Source organism: Emys orbicularis, chromosome 1, assembly GCF_028017835.1.
Source record: "Emys orbicularis isolate rEmyOrb1 chromosome 1, rEmyOrb1.hap1, whole genome shotgun sequence".
Taxonomy (NCBI): Eukaryota; Metazoa; Chordata; order Testudines; family Emydidae; genus Emys; species Emys orbicularis.
This window is the reverse complement of record NC_088683.1, coordinates 230,682,019-230,698,442: the sequence shown is the minus strand read 5'-3', so window position 1 is coordinate 230,698,442 and position 16,424 is coordinate 230,682,019. Positions and strand designations below refer to the sequence as shown.

The 16,424-nt window shown below is 40.8% G+C and overlaps 1 protein-coding gene across 1 annotated transcript in view; it reads right to left on the bottom strand.

Annotated features, from left to right (window-relative positions):
- Positions 1 to 10,145: 10,145 nt before the first annotated feature.
- VEGFD (vascular endothelial growth factor D) overlaps positions 10,146 to 16,424 on the bottom strand; it is a 33,444-nt gene continuing 27,165 nt past the window's right edge. The window contains exons 4-7 of the mRNA XM_065423242.1: positions 15,524 to 15,672; positions 14,763 to 14,860; positions 11,800 to 11,995; positions 10,146 to 10,272 (exon numbers count right to left, since the gene is read on the bottom strand). Of these exons, the coding sequence (XP_065279314.1) occupies positions 10,146 to 10,272; positions 11,800 to 11,995; positions 14,763 to 14,860; positions 15,524 to 15,672 (570 nt within the window). The remainder of the gene's footprint in view (positions 10,273 to 11,799; positions 11,996 to 14,762; positions 14,861 to 15,523; positions 15,673 to 16,424) is intronic.

Sequence of the window (16,424 nt, the reverse complement as noted above, 5' to 3'; positions counted from 1 at the left end):
ACTCATAATAAAATCCCAAGGGATTGGAAAACTAATGTGTGTTTCTGATGTCCCACAGCACTTGCCCTGGAGTCAGCTGCTACAACCAGGCCACACCACCACCACCACACATGGCAAGAATCTCTACTGCTCTTTGCCAAGAGTGCTGACTTGTGGAATTCCTCGGAGCTCAGTCCTGTTTTTATTCAAATATCTATGTGCAAATCTTTGATAGAATAGCAAGATGACATAGGCTGCAATGCCAATATGCCTCTGACCTGCAGATATCTGTATCCTTCCAACAGAAGACACCATTGGGTCACAGATAGCATAGTGATTGTCTGAATGAAAACTAGCTGTCTTAAATTCAGGAAAGACCAAAGTAATGCTAGTAGAAGGAGGCAATCATTTAAAGGTTCTATTCAGCACCTACACCTCATCGTATCTCTGGCATTGCTGGTATGCAGCCTTGGGATCATGCTGATCCCGGAGAATCACCAGCTATCAAGAAAACTCCTAATCCTTTTAAGATGTTGATTGGCCACAGTAGTTTATATGTTTGTCACCTGTTGTCTGGAGTACTGCAGTTCTTTATATCTCAGCCTGAGAAAATTCACAGTGAAATGACATCTGGCATACAATGCAGCACCCTAAGTGAAATGGGCTGAAGACTGTATATTATTGTGCTCTGCAAGTTGTAGCTGACTCCTGGGCAACACCAGATCCAAAAGATGCCACTCAGGGGTCTTGCACTGAGTTACAAAACCTTCAGTGGGATAGGCCCACGTTCTCTCAGAGACCTCTTTTTATTCAGGAACCTGCTATAGCAGCTATGATCTTTGGGCCCACTGTATTTATCTGAACACTAGATAGGAGATAGAGCCTTTGCCACAGCTGATCCAAAACACTGGACTGTCCTTTCAAAAGAAGTCAGGAAGAGTATTCTGGCTAAGTTTTCCTGCCTGCATCCCTAGATGTTAACTACTGATAATTTGGCACCTAGATTGCACATTAGAAATGCTTAGATATAGAACCAGTCATTCCTTCAGCCTCCAGATACCAGCAATCCCATTCCACTCCCAGCCACTACAAAATAGCCTGGAAATATGCACACATATTGAAGTTGGGGTCCCAAAAAGCCAATCATAAGGTCATAGGTCAAAACCCTAGAACAGTGCAACTCCACCATATATTTAAAATAATACAAGCAAGTCCTGAGGCTTATCCAAAAAATGCTTCTAACAAAAATTAAATCCCCTTGCCATACCTGCTTCCTCTTCCCCTATCCACTCCACAAGGATGGAGCACTTCCCACTTGTCCATAACCATATTGTTGGATTGTTCACATTTAAACCTTTTTAACAATAGCTAGTGGGGAGATCCAGTTTCTAACCTGCCCTAACCTGAAGTGAAGCTGTTTCACTCCTGTTAATTGTGCCAATGAATAGGATGTATGCACAGGGCTGGGAAACATCGAGTTTAAAATAACAGCAAAGGGATTATTCCTTCCTTGCCCTGGTTCTTGAAGGTAGCACGCTGGGTTTGTTGTTCTCTTTAGGAGTGCTCCCTAAGGCAGTCCAGAGGTTGTGTTAGGGAAGATGGAGAAGACTAAAGCAACTCATGTGATTCAGTTCTGGATGTCATGTTGCCTCAAGGGGGTCACTTCAGGGCTCTTGAAAGTGAAGAATTACTAGTATTGGCTTATACCAAGTGTAGCTCGGGCTAGCCGTTTACCCCCTTCCTTTCTCCCCCACAGCTTTGCCACTGTTCCTCCATCCTGATGTGTAACATCACCACTAGTACATGCCTGTCTTGAGCAAAAACTGACAGATTTCTGGTGGATTTTTTATATTTCTAAACTGGAGCACTACAGGCTTTGCATAGTTCTTTTAATGAACACAATACATTTTTAAAATTAAATGTATAAAATCTATATATACTATTATATATATAGTTTGTTTAATTCTGTATGCACACACATATGTACATTTAACAAACAAAAGACAAATGTTTAAACCATACATATTATTTCATTTTAAAATAAGTGTAATTTACCAAGTGATGATGTTCCTGACATTTATACTACAGCACTGTAGCAAACATGCACCAATAAAGAATCATATGAAACCAAATGGAGTTGTGATGGGCTGTACGTACTGTGCTCAGAGTTTGGCATCAAAGAAGTTAAGTTTCTTCCTTAGACTGAAGAAAGCTGATGGGCTCTGCCCTATAGAGATTGGCTTAGGCCCCAATTCTGTAAACACTTAAATTCATATGCTCGACTTTACTACTGTGAATAGTCCCACAATGGAGTATCGGGGCCTTAAATGCCAGGTATAGAGCAAGATTGTTAGGTGAAGCTGAGCAGGAAGTAGCAAAGAACAACCAAGAGCCATATGAGGAAAAAATAGGTTTTTTTGGTCTGTGATAGCTTTGCCTCTGCTCTGAGGTGAAGAGGTAATTGATATTTTGTGCCTCTACTCTGAAGTGAAGGGTAAACTGTTCTTGGTTTTTGTTTTGTGTCTCTGGCTGGAGATATTCTATAGTAATTGAGAGTGGAGATTTTTGGCATTTCTGCCTGAGATGACGTGGAGAGAGGAAACTGTCCACTTTAGCAATTCTTGAAAGTGTAAGAATAATAGGTTCCTGTAACACTCTAGACCAGGGATCAGCAACCTTTGGCCTGCAGCCCGCCAGGGTAAGCACCCTGGCGGGCCGGGCCAGTTTGTTTACCTGCTGCGTCTGCAGGTTCGGCCGATCGCGGCTCCCACTGGCCGCGGTTCGCCGCTCCAGGCCAATGGGGGCTGCGGGAAGCAGCAGCGAGCACATCCCTCGGCCCGCGCCACTTCCCACAGCCCCCATCGGCCTGGAGCGGCGAACTGCGTTAAGCAGCACAGTCCATGTATAAAATGACACATATACCCAGTAAAAAAGTACTTATTTTCTCTTGTTTGAAATTCCCTCTCAGAGTCCTGAAAATAAGTTATCTTTCCATGTTGCAAACTCAGATCCCAGCCCAGCTCCTTGCCATCCAGTGTTTCTAATGCAGCTGAACTTACTATTTTTTTTTCATCCGTGGAATTAGAGATGGAAACTACCTATTGGGTCACCTTGTCTAGCTTCCAGCCAGTGCAGGATTGGTCACCCCCAGTGTGCTGTCAATTGTTTTGTGCAGTCCTGTTTTAAGTGACTCAAGATAGGAGTCTTTCATCATTTCCATTAAGAGACCATTCCAAAATCTAAAAGCTCAGTCCTACAGTCCTCCCACATGAAGACTTCATGATCAGACCCTGATAATTTGCCTTGTTATGTAATTTCGCCCAATATTCAGCCTACATTTTTCTTTGCTCAATTTTCTTCACTGGAGCTTTTAGAGCACCTAATAATGGCTTTGTGTGTGTTAACTTGCAGAGAGGGTACAGATCTAAACCTCCACCTCCCTAGTCCTGGAGCTGGACCCAAACTGGACAGATTGGACACGTGTTTTTCCCCATTTGTGCATCAACAATGTTAGTACAGATCCAGGAAGGCCAATCTTACAAAATAATTATTTTTATGATAAATCCGATTTTGAATTTAAATAACCAAGATTAGCCATCATCCCTTTAGAAAAATAATCTTTATAATTAATGCCATTAAATCCGTACAAAATAAATAGCAAAAACTCTAAGATGGTTCTCACATTAAAATGTTAACAAAAGTGGTTTGTTAGTAGAAATTAGGGAAAATGCTGTTAGAACAATAGATGGAGCTAGAGGAGCCTTAACATTTACTGATCCAAGTGTGTTGTGAATCAAGGCACTGCCTGCCTAGGTCTGAATGCAGTTGTGTAAACCCAGCAGCCGTGTGAAAGGACTCTGTGACAACGTGATATGTTATAGTTATTTCCTTCAACTATCTAACTGAAAGTGCAAAGATTATTAAATTCATTATTACTACTACTACATGCATTTGAGGTACCCCTTACTGTAGCATCTTGGATGCCTTCTACAGGGCTTGGATTAAGAGCAAACTGCATTTCCCATCTCAAAGGATGTATATGTACTGTACTGTATCATGAACTATGTAATCTTAAAGGGCAGAAGTGAAAAATGTAGCCAGTTGGTTAAAAGCTAACCTACTTTATAAAGAATGATAAGAATGAGTACTCAACTGTAACTTTCATTTAAAAATCAATATTAAGTGAAACAAGTATTTCTTTAAAAGGATACACAGGATAATCCCAGATTGGAGATGGACTATGTGGATTTAAAGGTCTTTTGATAATAGCGCATTTGTAATCTGATTAAAGAAAATGTTACAGTTCATTAAATGGGTAACATCTAGTAAACAAATCTTTCATAGTTCTTATTAGTTTGGTGAGCTCCGCTTTGTAATACAGTATTTATATAATTTCTTTTTTGCCTCAAGAATAGAGCTGGACAAATACTGCACAGTTATGTTTGAACATCCATTCCAATTCTGAGTAGCTGCTCGTGTCAACAGGGTCCATACCCCTTTTAATTAACTTCCTTGGGACTCTCAATAGTAATGCACTATGCTCGCCAGTAAGGTTCATTCATAACAAGCAAGTAATTCTTTATCAGGAAAGTAAGAAAAGTAAAGTCCTCCATGAAATCCACTAGGGATGTTGCCATGCAGATATATTTTTCCAGGGGAGTAAATTAATTTAGGTACGAAAGTGATGGGCTCAATAGAAAACCCTAGATAGACACTTTACCCTGCAACAGTGTCCATGGATTCAGATAAATGGAATGTGATGGGTTAATCAGTTTAGTCTTCATCACATTCTCACCTGGGCTTGTGAAATAACTGCAAATAAACCAAACATTAGGATTAGTGTCTTCATAAAGAAAGAATCACCACTGTAATCAAACACTCTTCAGGTAAGGAAACTAAATGAAACACTTCCTGGTCTGTTGCTATCTTGTCACCCAACCTTAGATTATTTCTCAACAACCGAACATCACATTTAAAAAAAATCTAACAATGTAGAATCAGGGAATCATTGCCTATCCAATTATAAATATTTTAAAGTATGTTAGATTTTGCTTTTCAGAAACCTGGCAGCACTTGCTGTTCTGTAGAAGCTCAATGCTCTCAGTCCCCGAGGAGCAGGGGGCACCTTGCATTGCTTTCCAAGGAAAAATGCTGGCAGGGTCTGGAAGAAACAGATTCCAGGTTTCCTCTACTAGAGGGAGGGGTCATCCCAATGAAGGGCCTTTAAGAATTAGGGGCATTGTAAAATATGGTAAGAATAAAACAAAAAAAAAAGGGTATTGTGAGATGGGGTGCCAAGCCCTGCCACCATCCATCATACTTGACTGACTGGGAACAGTTTCCTTTTAAACTTAATATAAACCAGATTTTCCCCCCTGAGTTAAAACCTCTTGTTGATGTTTTCTGTAACTATTGATATGGGAGGCTGGCCGAGACAAAAATGGATGACAGGACATCATTTGTACATCCTGGTTTGTTTATCATTCAGTGTAGAACAGATTATGTAAGTAGCTTAGATTCATTTGCCTTATTACCCACTCGTAGTTACACATGTGGTAATTCACAGCTAGGATCCAAAATCTATATGGATTACCAGCTGATAGCGTCTATTATGTTTTGCAGTTGAAAGACGAGTCCCATTGCCTGGAGAACATAAACCAAACCCGCTCCTGCAGGTTTAATTCTCCTTTTGTTTATACTAATGTAGCCACCTCAGTGTAATTATTGATTTAAACAACGTTCCTCTTGATTTACATGGAAGAAGGAAGAGAAGCAGATCTTCTGCACGGAAACACCATCATTTTAATTTTTTTGTTTGAAAGGGATGGACAAATAGGCTGCTAGTGTAATTCATGAGTCCTTACATTCAGGTGATATTCAGCTTTCTGAATCAGACTAATATCCACATACAATAGTAGCCTAGAACCACCATCTCTGCTGCCACAGTATCTTCCTGCTCATTCCTCTCTCTAGCCTTCAAGGTATATTGTACTGGACACTGGCCCTGGACACCTCCTTCAGTGTGAGTAGGCCTGCGTTGATGGTGGTGGTCAGTATTAAGTTAGGTGAGGAATCCTCACAAGTCTGAGGTGGAGGAGATGATGTACAGACCGTGCCCATCCTGTGCCTCATGTTCTTCTACTTGAAAATCCCAAGCTCTACATGGTCTGCGGAATGGGCCGGGGAACAAATACTACAGAGCACAAGTGGAGAGGGCATGAGGGACAGGGATAGATACTGCAATATTGTTTAAAAAACAATAATCTTTTAATGATCTCTCAGCTTTCTATTGCATATTCCATGTGCTGCAGGCCCTTCTACAAGTATACAAAATATGGATTGGTTTGAAATAAGTAGGTTATTTATCCTTACCAGATTTGTTTGGAGTTCTTCATTGTCACCTTCCCAGGTAGGCAGAACACATGCCTCTGTCCCTCCAGAATTTAAGTACATTTTTCATTAGTGGACAATACTTTTCTGACTGTTTCAAAGGTGGGGGCTCCCTCAGTGTTGAAGTTTTATTATGTTTCTCATTCAGTCCAAGAAAAACACATGGAAGATGTGAAAGGGTTAGTCAGTAATAACTAGTGTTCTAATCAAACTTCATATTGGCTTTATGAGGAATTAGCCATTATTATTTAAATGTATTGAATCTTAATGTACATATTAGTGTATAGAGGAGAACTCAAAAGGCCAGAATCCAGATGTAGACAGTTCTGATTATGTAAAAATTATGACATACTATAACAAGAAAGTTTAGAATTCTTACTCTGGTTATGAGATCTGTAGATCAGGTCCATATTTTTGAAAAGCAATGCAGGCTGAACACAGTAATAAAAGGCACGTCACATTTCAGACAGAGATGTTCCTCTGTTCAAGCAACCTTTTTGCAGTGAAGGTCTTTTAGTCATAGGTCAAGAGCTGATGACATCAATCAAAATACAGATCTGCCATCAGTTTTACATGCCTCACTTAAGTCTTCTGCATTGTTATATTAAATCTCTATTATGAAATCTGTAAAACATTTTATGATATATTGGTATGAAAGTTGATACATAAAAAGCATTTATTTTTTATGGTACATTAAAGATTTCAAAATGGATCATTTCCGGTATCTGTCAAATAAAATATCCTCAAAGGGTTTGTATAAATCCTCATCAAACTCTTGTCATTACATATCTGCTTGTGTTTCCATCTGCAACAAAGGATCCTGTCAGTGTTTTCCTTTTAGTCCCTGTTTTCCACATGGAAGATTTATGGTCTTTTCCATGGTGTTTGCAACACCCGGATCGTCTTGTGGCTGTAATAGTCAAGAACATCCCACAGAACTGGCATTTGGAGTGTTATGCTTCAACTCTTCAGCTTTTCCACATGCTGCTGTTATGTGGCATGTTCTGAATATCCGGTACATGCTCCAGTTTTGTTTTTTCACTATTCGTATAGGATAGCATTATGGGAAAGGACAGCTTCCAGCAGCACAAACACTGACACAGGGCCTTGGTGGCAGAAGATCTGCCAGGGCAGGAATTTATTGTAGAAGAAATAAGCTGCCATCTCCCTTGTGCTGGAAGGACAGGCGTGAGCCAGCACCACTCAAAAAGTAGGCTGTGGTGACAAGGGATGTAGGAGGATGGATGTACTGATTCGGTGCATCTTCCATCAGCAGGGTTCCCATTAAATCTACCCTTCTACACCATAGAAACCCAAGGGAGGGCAGTGCTGGCACATGGTGCCCTTTCAGGTGAATCTCCATCAAGCCATCAGGGGCCTACCAGATTCAGGGATTTTTTGCATTCCTGCACCAGCTGTAGGGAATCTGGCCAACGGTATACATGAGAGACAGGAAAGAAGCTTTGCTAATGTTAACTTTGATACTATGTATTATGAAGGAATGGGGAGGGGGGACAAGAAGGCAGCCCTGATCCTGCAAAGACTCATGCAAGTGCTTAACTTTGCACACTGGGAGTAGGCCCATGGAAGTCAATGGAATGACTCAGAATTGGTAAAATAAAGCACATGCATAAGTCTTTGCAGGATCATGGCCTTCATTTTTGTATTATTATTTTTTAAGAGTATCATTCCTTGCGATTACATAATAGCAAACCTAATGTTAACAAGGCCTCTTCCTTGTCAGTTGGGTATAGAATTGTATTGCCTGACTTTTTAAACAATCATTTAGCTGCGCAAACAATGCTATACTAACAAAGTTTTGTGCATTTAGGTCCTGGCCCAAAATGGGAGGCAGCGTGGTGTTCAGGAAATGCAGTTTCTCTGACAGCTCCGTGACATATTGGGGAAATGTACAAGCTGCAATAACTATTGGACCAGTGCAGCATTCTCTGCCAGCAAGTCCAACCAAGGGGCTGGATTTTGAGCAAAGTGGAGGGGTTGCATTTTTCTATCGCCTTGAGAAACCTGCAGAAGGGGCCGGGACAACCTGTCTGATAACAAATATGTGTATGAAGTCTATCAGGGAGAAGAGAGTACGCCAGGAGAATCCACAAGTACACCAGCAATAGCCAGATGATAGAGAGTCTGGGAGTAACTGTTCAGAACATTTGTCTAGGGCCAAATCCAATATCCTTTACTCAGATAAAAGTCCCACTAAAGCAGTGGCGCTAGAACATTTTTAATAGTGGGGGTGCTAAAAGCCAGCCCCCCTACCACTATCCACTCCCATCCCCCCAGAGCTGAGGCCGGGACTCCAGGCACGCAGGGCCATCAGCCGGGACCCTGGGCACACGGGGCCATCAGCCGGGATCCCTGGGGTGCTGCAGCACCCTCGCACCACTAGTTCCCGCACCTATGCACTAAAGTTAATGGGAAATTTGCCCAATTACTGAGTAAATACTGCAGGATTTGGCCCTTTTCTTTTTAAAGAAACCCAAATGTTAATCCTGTATAAATCCAGAAAATAATGCTCAGCCCACACATTACAAAGATTTGTTTCTGTTCCTTTTGTTATGTCCAGCAGTCCAGTTTTGTTTCCACTGTTCCTCCTGAGCATCCATCTTCTGAAAATAGCATATGGAAACATAGAGAATTTAGAACTGGAAAAGACCTGTTAGGTCATTTAATCCATCCCATTGCCAATGTAGGATTGTTCCTTACAGTATTTTCTCCAGACTTGTCCAGTCCAGGTTTAAATGACTCATATGATTGGGCTTCCCAGCCTTTTCCCACACTTGACCTGCATAATGCTCCATTGCTCAGTTCAAATGTGGGTGAAATGAATTCCCTCCTAAAGAAGATACCCTCTATTTCCATAGCATCACAGCCTAAAAGTAAAACAAGCCCTCAACAGAATTTGACTTCCCAAAAATCTCTGGGGGTATTTTGGTAGCTGTGTGAGTGTCATCTCAGTAGGGCACCAACACCCCACAGCAGGAGCCAAAAAAAACCCCCAAAACTGAAACCCATCACCTGTGTGGGAAATGAAATCCTTTATTCAAACTACTGTGACAACCAGATTTACCAAGTGTCCTTACTCCAAGCTAGGTGTGGACTGGGGTCAGTTCCAGTGGGGACAAACCCAATGAAGCCATAGCTTGACCCTTTTGTGGGGTGGGTTTGTTTGCTTTTGTTTTGTCTTCATTTGTTTGAGATGACATAGAATAATAAACAGCTTGAATAACTGAAGTATTTATTTTCTTATATACATTTAAATATGGCACATCTGACAGTAGTTGTACGATAAACTCAAAATGATAATCAAAGCTGGACAGTAGATCAAATCATTCAGTGCTGAGCATATTAGAAGCCAAATCCTGTACACTGAAGCTTTGAAGAATGTTTCACCAAAGAGATGCACTAGCTAAGGATTCAGAGACTATTTAGTTCAAATTCCTGAACTGCTGGACGGTGACATTCACTCTACTACACATATACCAGTCTCATCCTCCATATAACAGTGTTGAGTTGACTCTTTCCACTCTTCCTTTCCTACAGCTGGTAATCTTTCTACTGTAGTTATCCATTAGAAGACAGCTATCAATGACCCAGAGGGCCCACTAATAGTTAGTGATTAATCTAATAAATAAATGCAGACTGGATTCATTCTTCTGCGATTAATGTGGAAGATGTCCCATGTTTACTAATGATTTAAAAGTCAGTGACAGCTACTTTGCAAAGCAGTGTGTTTTTGGGAGAGAGGGGGGAAAGCTAGATCAAGGATTTTCTTTGCTTTGTGACCCATGAGAGCTTCTCTTCTCCTTTGGACAACGGCAATGCTTTGTACACACTGGCTTTGCAGTTGAACATGTTCTGGGTTGGAATGGGCACTTGTCCTCACAGCTATTTAATAGAGAAAGAGAGAGAAGCATGATAATGTGATAGCTCTCCACTTATATATCCTTCAACATTTTCAGCATCTTAGCACATTTACTCAAAATGTAATGCCCTTGCATGGGAGGAGATTGGGAAGGCGTGGAATGGATAGGTCCAGTAGGTCCACATGAAAGGGGAAACCTAGATAAAGAGAGGCATCTGCATGGAGGATTTCCCCTTTCACACCATTCTGCTGACATCCCTTCTCTTTAACAACATGTCTTGCCATTGCCTGAATTTCCCAGCACTTGCACAGTAGCAGCCCTAGAGTGCCCCCAAGTTAATGTTGCTTTAAAGAGTAAAGTAATTTCTAATCAGATTCCTAAGTGGAAACCCAAGGGCCCGCCAGATGGCAATGCTGAAGAGAGTAGCCGTTTCCTTGCTTCACGCCCTCTTGACCTCCAAATCCTGCAGAGTCCTCATGTCACAGAGCTCCAAAAGAGAATCCCAGGAGAGGGAGCAATACTGTGGAGCTAGCAGTCCCCCTGCCTCCTTCTGAGCCCCCTTCAGAGCAGTGAAGGGGCCACTCTAGTTTAATGTCTTTTAAATTATGTGACTGCAGTGCTCCCGAATGGTGCTGAAGTGATATCTTTGCAGATGATGCACTCTACTTATCCATAGGACAGGACAGATACAACACAGACAATGCAGGCTTCCCCACACAGCCTCAAGGTACCTCAGCCCTGACCTAGAGGGTCTATCTCTATGCATGAAAGGATAGTTAATTTCCCACGCCCATTAAGTCCTTGAGTACTCTGCTGAGGTGGTGAGAAAATATGCTCATTTAATGGTAGGCATTATGTGATGATGTTTTTTGTCACATGGACACCTGTTCACTATGAATTATACTGAGACAATTAACTTGTTTCCCAAAGGCCACTGCACAGCAGTCAGCAGGTAATGACTGTCAGTCACAAGGGACGTGGACTGAATCTGAACCACCTAGAAATGAAAGGCTCCAAATACCACCACAAATCTTCTGGGACATACACTGTCTTCAGATAAGATAGTTAAAGAAATTATTCCCCAGATATTAGAAACAAATATGTCTCTGTGCATGAAGGGTGCTTAGAAACTACATAACAAATATTAGCAACTCCTCTTTTCACTTAAGTAGCACCTATTGTCCAAGGGTCTCAAAGTGCGTTAGCTAAACAAACTTCACACCTTCTATGAGGTAAATATTGTAAGTATTATTTCCATTTTACTGATGCGTTAAGTGACTTGCCCTGGGTCACACAGTGAGTAACTGGGAGAGTCGAGAATACAACCCTTGACTCCCTGTCCTCGGGTTTCATCAATAAATGACATTATATCAATAGATTGGGACTGCAAAGAAAACTGGCAAACACATTAAAAAACAACTACCCCCAAAACTACAAAAGTGAATTGTATTTTCCAAGTTGATCTGTATTGCTTAATTGAAAAGAACATGGTTTTCACGTGGCTCAGCTATGTTAAGAGGTGTGAAATTGAAAGGAAAGGAACACTTACCTGCAGGTTTCTGCATGAAATATCTTGTGTTTCTGAGAGCAGCTCTCCTGGCTCTCCCTACACAAATAGCAGCTGCAGTTCACTTTATTTTGGAAAAAATCGGTGGGACATTTCCATCTACAGATACACTCACAATTATCTTCATCAAATTCCATATGTGGTCCACACTTAGCCAGCTCAGCAAGAGGAGGGAGTCCTGTAACAACAGACAAATCTTTTGGCAATAAGGTCTGTATGCCCAGATTCTGCTTTAGATTATATGATTGTATGTGTGGAACTTCCACTGAAATCACCAGGATTTATGCATGTGTACATGAAGGAGGAATCTGGTCCTTAGAATTTCTATGATGAGTTAATATGCTGGATGAGGCCACCACCAAACTGAAGAGAAGATCGGGATGATTTCCCTGCTTCTGACAGAGCTATACTGCTAAATCACCCTTGTCAGAGACAACCTCCCCTGGGATGCCTACAAAAAATATTTGCGAGGAGCTTTTTGATTTTTGGAATGCACCAGATGGCAAGTATTTAAAAAAACCAAACACGTATCCCATACAAAGTACAAACAACATTCACACAACATTGTGCTTCTCAATCAATGTACTCAGTATATTTTTTCAGAAACAAAGTATAAACAATTCTAGCAAGATGCAGCCTAGTCTAAGTCTGATTGCTAAGCAGCACACATTCCCTTCTTGGTTAATATGGTTAGGGCAGTGAGAAAACATTTTGTTTCAATGATAAAAGCAGAAAATAAATGACTGCGCTCCTCAACACCTCACCCCTTCTCCGCAAACATGCACATCCTGGCATACCATGAGATTTATCATGGCAAAAGGTGAACATTTTTATGAGAGCCCTTAGTAAAGTGTTGGCAGTACACCCTGGTTAAAGGTCATAGCATACAATGTGTCATTGGAATGGTAATTTCCTGTAATTTTATAAATAGGTCTTGGATTTAACCTATGTAATGTGAAATTTAACCTATGACTATGACCTCAGGTCTGAGCTCTCACCTCAATGGCCAGAAAGGATATACCGTACTCATTATTTGAGGGAAGCCTCCATTGTTGTTAACTTAATACCAGAAATTAACAGCCAAACAACATAAAAAGCAAATATATTTTAAAGATACAAAAATCTGCATAGGTTCTGGTGAAATGCTCCCCACCCCCCTCCTTGGGTGATGAGCCTTGGCATATATTAATTGGTGTAGATTGTTCAATTCTCTCTTTGCTTTAGCCTCAAGGTCTTATTTAAAATGAATTTGTCTAAGCTACTGTCAAACTGCAGCAAATGATTGTTCATTATTGGAAATGTTTGGCTTACATCAGTAAAAAACATAATACAGTTTTTATTATAAGTCACTTGATTTATCTGGTTGTTAGCCCATAGCACAAATGGCTAGCTGTTAGGTGCAATATGAGTTTGCCTGGTGTCCCCCTAATCCCCACACTTTGGTCTTCCTATAAAGTATCAGTTACTTAGCACTGATAAAGCCAGGATACCATAGTTGATGGACTAATGATCTGATCCAGGATGACAAACCTGTGTCCCAATAAAATTGGTTTCTTGTCTATTAATGCTAAGAGAGCATACTAGACAGAAAGAGTTTATGGAGCTATACAGTTTTATTTTAGGTCACTGACCTAGGAATGCAAATGCTTGCCAAATTGCCTTTATTACTGGTTTGTATGCTTTAATTTGTTGAATGTAAGATCATCTAGAAAGGCAAGATTTTCTTCTGTGTCCATGTAATCCAGGTATATTAGATTCCCATTATTGCCCATCTGAATATAAATATTGTATGGTATTTAGGGAGATTTTAATACCACTCAATATGTTCAAGATTCTTTAGATTTATAGCAGTTTGTTTATTTCCCCCCAAGGAAAGTTTTCAGTTGATTTCTTTGATGGATTCAACTCTTCTCCACCAAGAAAAGAGGAAGGAGGCAACAACTGATAATGACCTTATGCTTTTATACCAAGCTGTATGCTTTCTTGGAAGTCACTTCTACATATCATTTCTACTAACATTATTCTGTTCAGTTTGTATCCAGTAGCCTAACGGAGAGCCTTACTCTCACAAGTAGCTCCATTGGCATCATATAGAGTGTGCCCTAGTCTTGCCTGCATGCATAACTCTCTCCACGCAGTGGGTGAGGACTGAGGAGAGAGGGAGGGAGTCACAGCTCAACCCTGAGTGCCAACTTGCCAGCCAGGGAACTAGCTGGGCACAAGGGGAAAGAGAGCAAAGAGCCCTGTAAAAAGCTCAAGTGAAACATTCCCTCCTTCCCCCACACATGAGGGGAGCACAGGAAGCATTATGCCTCAGAGGGGTGTCTCTGAAGCACATTTCCTCTCAAGTACAATTTATGCCGAGTGTAGCCTATAAGAATCAATCATGTGAGGAATGGTTTGCAGGATCAAACTCTAGAATCACTGGGGGCAGAAGTCCACACTCGGCACATTTTTATTCATATAACCCTACTGATTTCAGTAAGGTTTTCATGTGTGCACTATGTAGGAGGGTAGAACGTAGCCCCGAATGTGAGTGGTAATATCTTTGCCAATTTATTTTAAACCAGAAAAACATGAACATTTCTTGAATACAGGTGAATAGATGTGGGATACTGAGTTGAAAGCCCCCTAAACAAACGACTAAGTCATCTGTGTACAATGAAAATGTAGAGTGACTGCCAGCTACATTAATTCCTTCTAATATATTGCTATTCCTTATTCCCATTGCTAATATGAAAAGGCAGAAATGCTCAGAAGAAAATGAGATGAGGTAACACCATTTGTGTGCGTGTTTACAACTAGAGTATTCTATAATAAGACAATACAGTCTATTGAATTAGAATCAAAGAGAAATCTCAGTGAGAAAAAGGAGAGAACCGTATCAACCCCCTTCTGATAGAGATGGTAGCTGCAGAAATGTCAGCCAATGATACTACTTTTACCTTCCCTTCTGCCAGGATGTTCTTTATCTACCACACATTCACATTTGTTGCTGTCCCATATCAAGCCACTATGACAAAGTTTGTTGGTAAAGGGGCAACTAGAAGGAAAAACAACATGGTCAGGTATTTTAAAAAAGCTTCACAAGAATTAATGTAGCTACGGAAAAAGACTAGTTAGCTAGTTTGCTCAAGACAATTATTTACTGCCAGACCTGTCAACTGTATTATGTGAATTAATGGCAACAGCAGTGTTTAATTTATGCCAGGGCTTGCTAGGGCTGAGCCTCGGCACCGCAGTTCATAGCCCAGGTGCCTCTGGACTTGCCATGTTATGAAAGTAAAAAAATTGCTTGAGCCCCGGCACCTCTTTCATTACAAATTAAGCACTGCGTCATATTACCCTAGATAGGAACACTGTGGCAGTCTGCACTGATGTCCCAATTCAATGATGCACAAGTTAGGAACGTGCCTAACTTTAAGAATACGAGTCGGTATATTAACTGCGATGGGATTACCCAAGTGCTTCTAGTTAGGTACTTGCTGAATTGTGGCCTCAATCTGGCTGCCAAATATGTGCAGACTAAACCTGTTTACAGCAGGTTTGAGTTTGGCTCTATAAGTTTGAAGAATACCCAGGGTATTTGGAAACTAATGGGAAAGCAAAAGATGGAAGAAAACCAGTAGTGAATGACTTAAAACAAAAGAGCTTCCTTGTTAATGCCGTATACTCTGTAATATTTTGTAAAGACAGAGAGCCTTACCCATCCTCCTCTGGGTACTGGACAGATCTTCGTATGATGGCATATTGGTGATGCTGAGCAGTTGATAAGCATCTACAACCTGTGTGGTTGGCAATTTTGACTGGCACTGGCTCTGGGACACTTGTCAAAGGAACTGAAATCTCAAAGAGCTAGAAGAATGAAATATGCTGTTCAGTTTCCATTATAGAGCTATCATTATTTCTTAAAATCTTTTAAATGCCAGCTTCCTACCCACTGCCACTCCTCCCCCCTCCCCCTTTTCTGCTGGTAGCCACCACAGGTCTGACCTAAGTTAACCAAAAGGGAAAATTAAGCAATGCCCACTGAGCTAGGAACTGGTCAGCATAGTCGACCCAGGGCTAAAAAAATAATATATTGTAAATATCATTTACTGAGCAATCAACAGTATGTTTCATGAATGAAGCTGAAAAACATGTAGATGACTGGAACTTGTTTCACATACATTAGCAATGTAACCTGAAAAACTTATATAGAGACTCATTTATCTTCTCTGTCTCAACTTCCAGTGGATGTTTCACCATGAAGCCTACAATTTTTCTGTAAAGAAATAAAGAGCTCAGGGGAAAATTCTGTTCTCAGTAATACTGATGTCAGTCTGGAGTAACTTCATTGACTTTAGTACAATGATTCTGGATTTACATGGTTGTATCTGGGAACAGAATGTACCCAAAGGCTTTTGAAAATAGCTATTTTGAAGGAAGTTAAAGGAATGTTACACTCTGCAGAATTGAATAAACTTTAGTTTTTTAACTAACTTACGAACTACTGCTCCAAGCATAACTACATGAATAAATAAATGGTTTCTAGCCTGACCCAGACCTCTGAGATGGTCAGACATCTGTGGTGTACATACAACAGCTCATAAGAGCGCTCTCCTCCT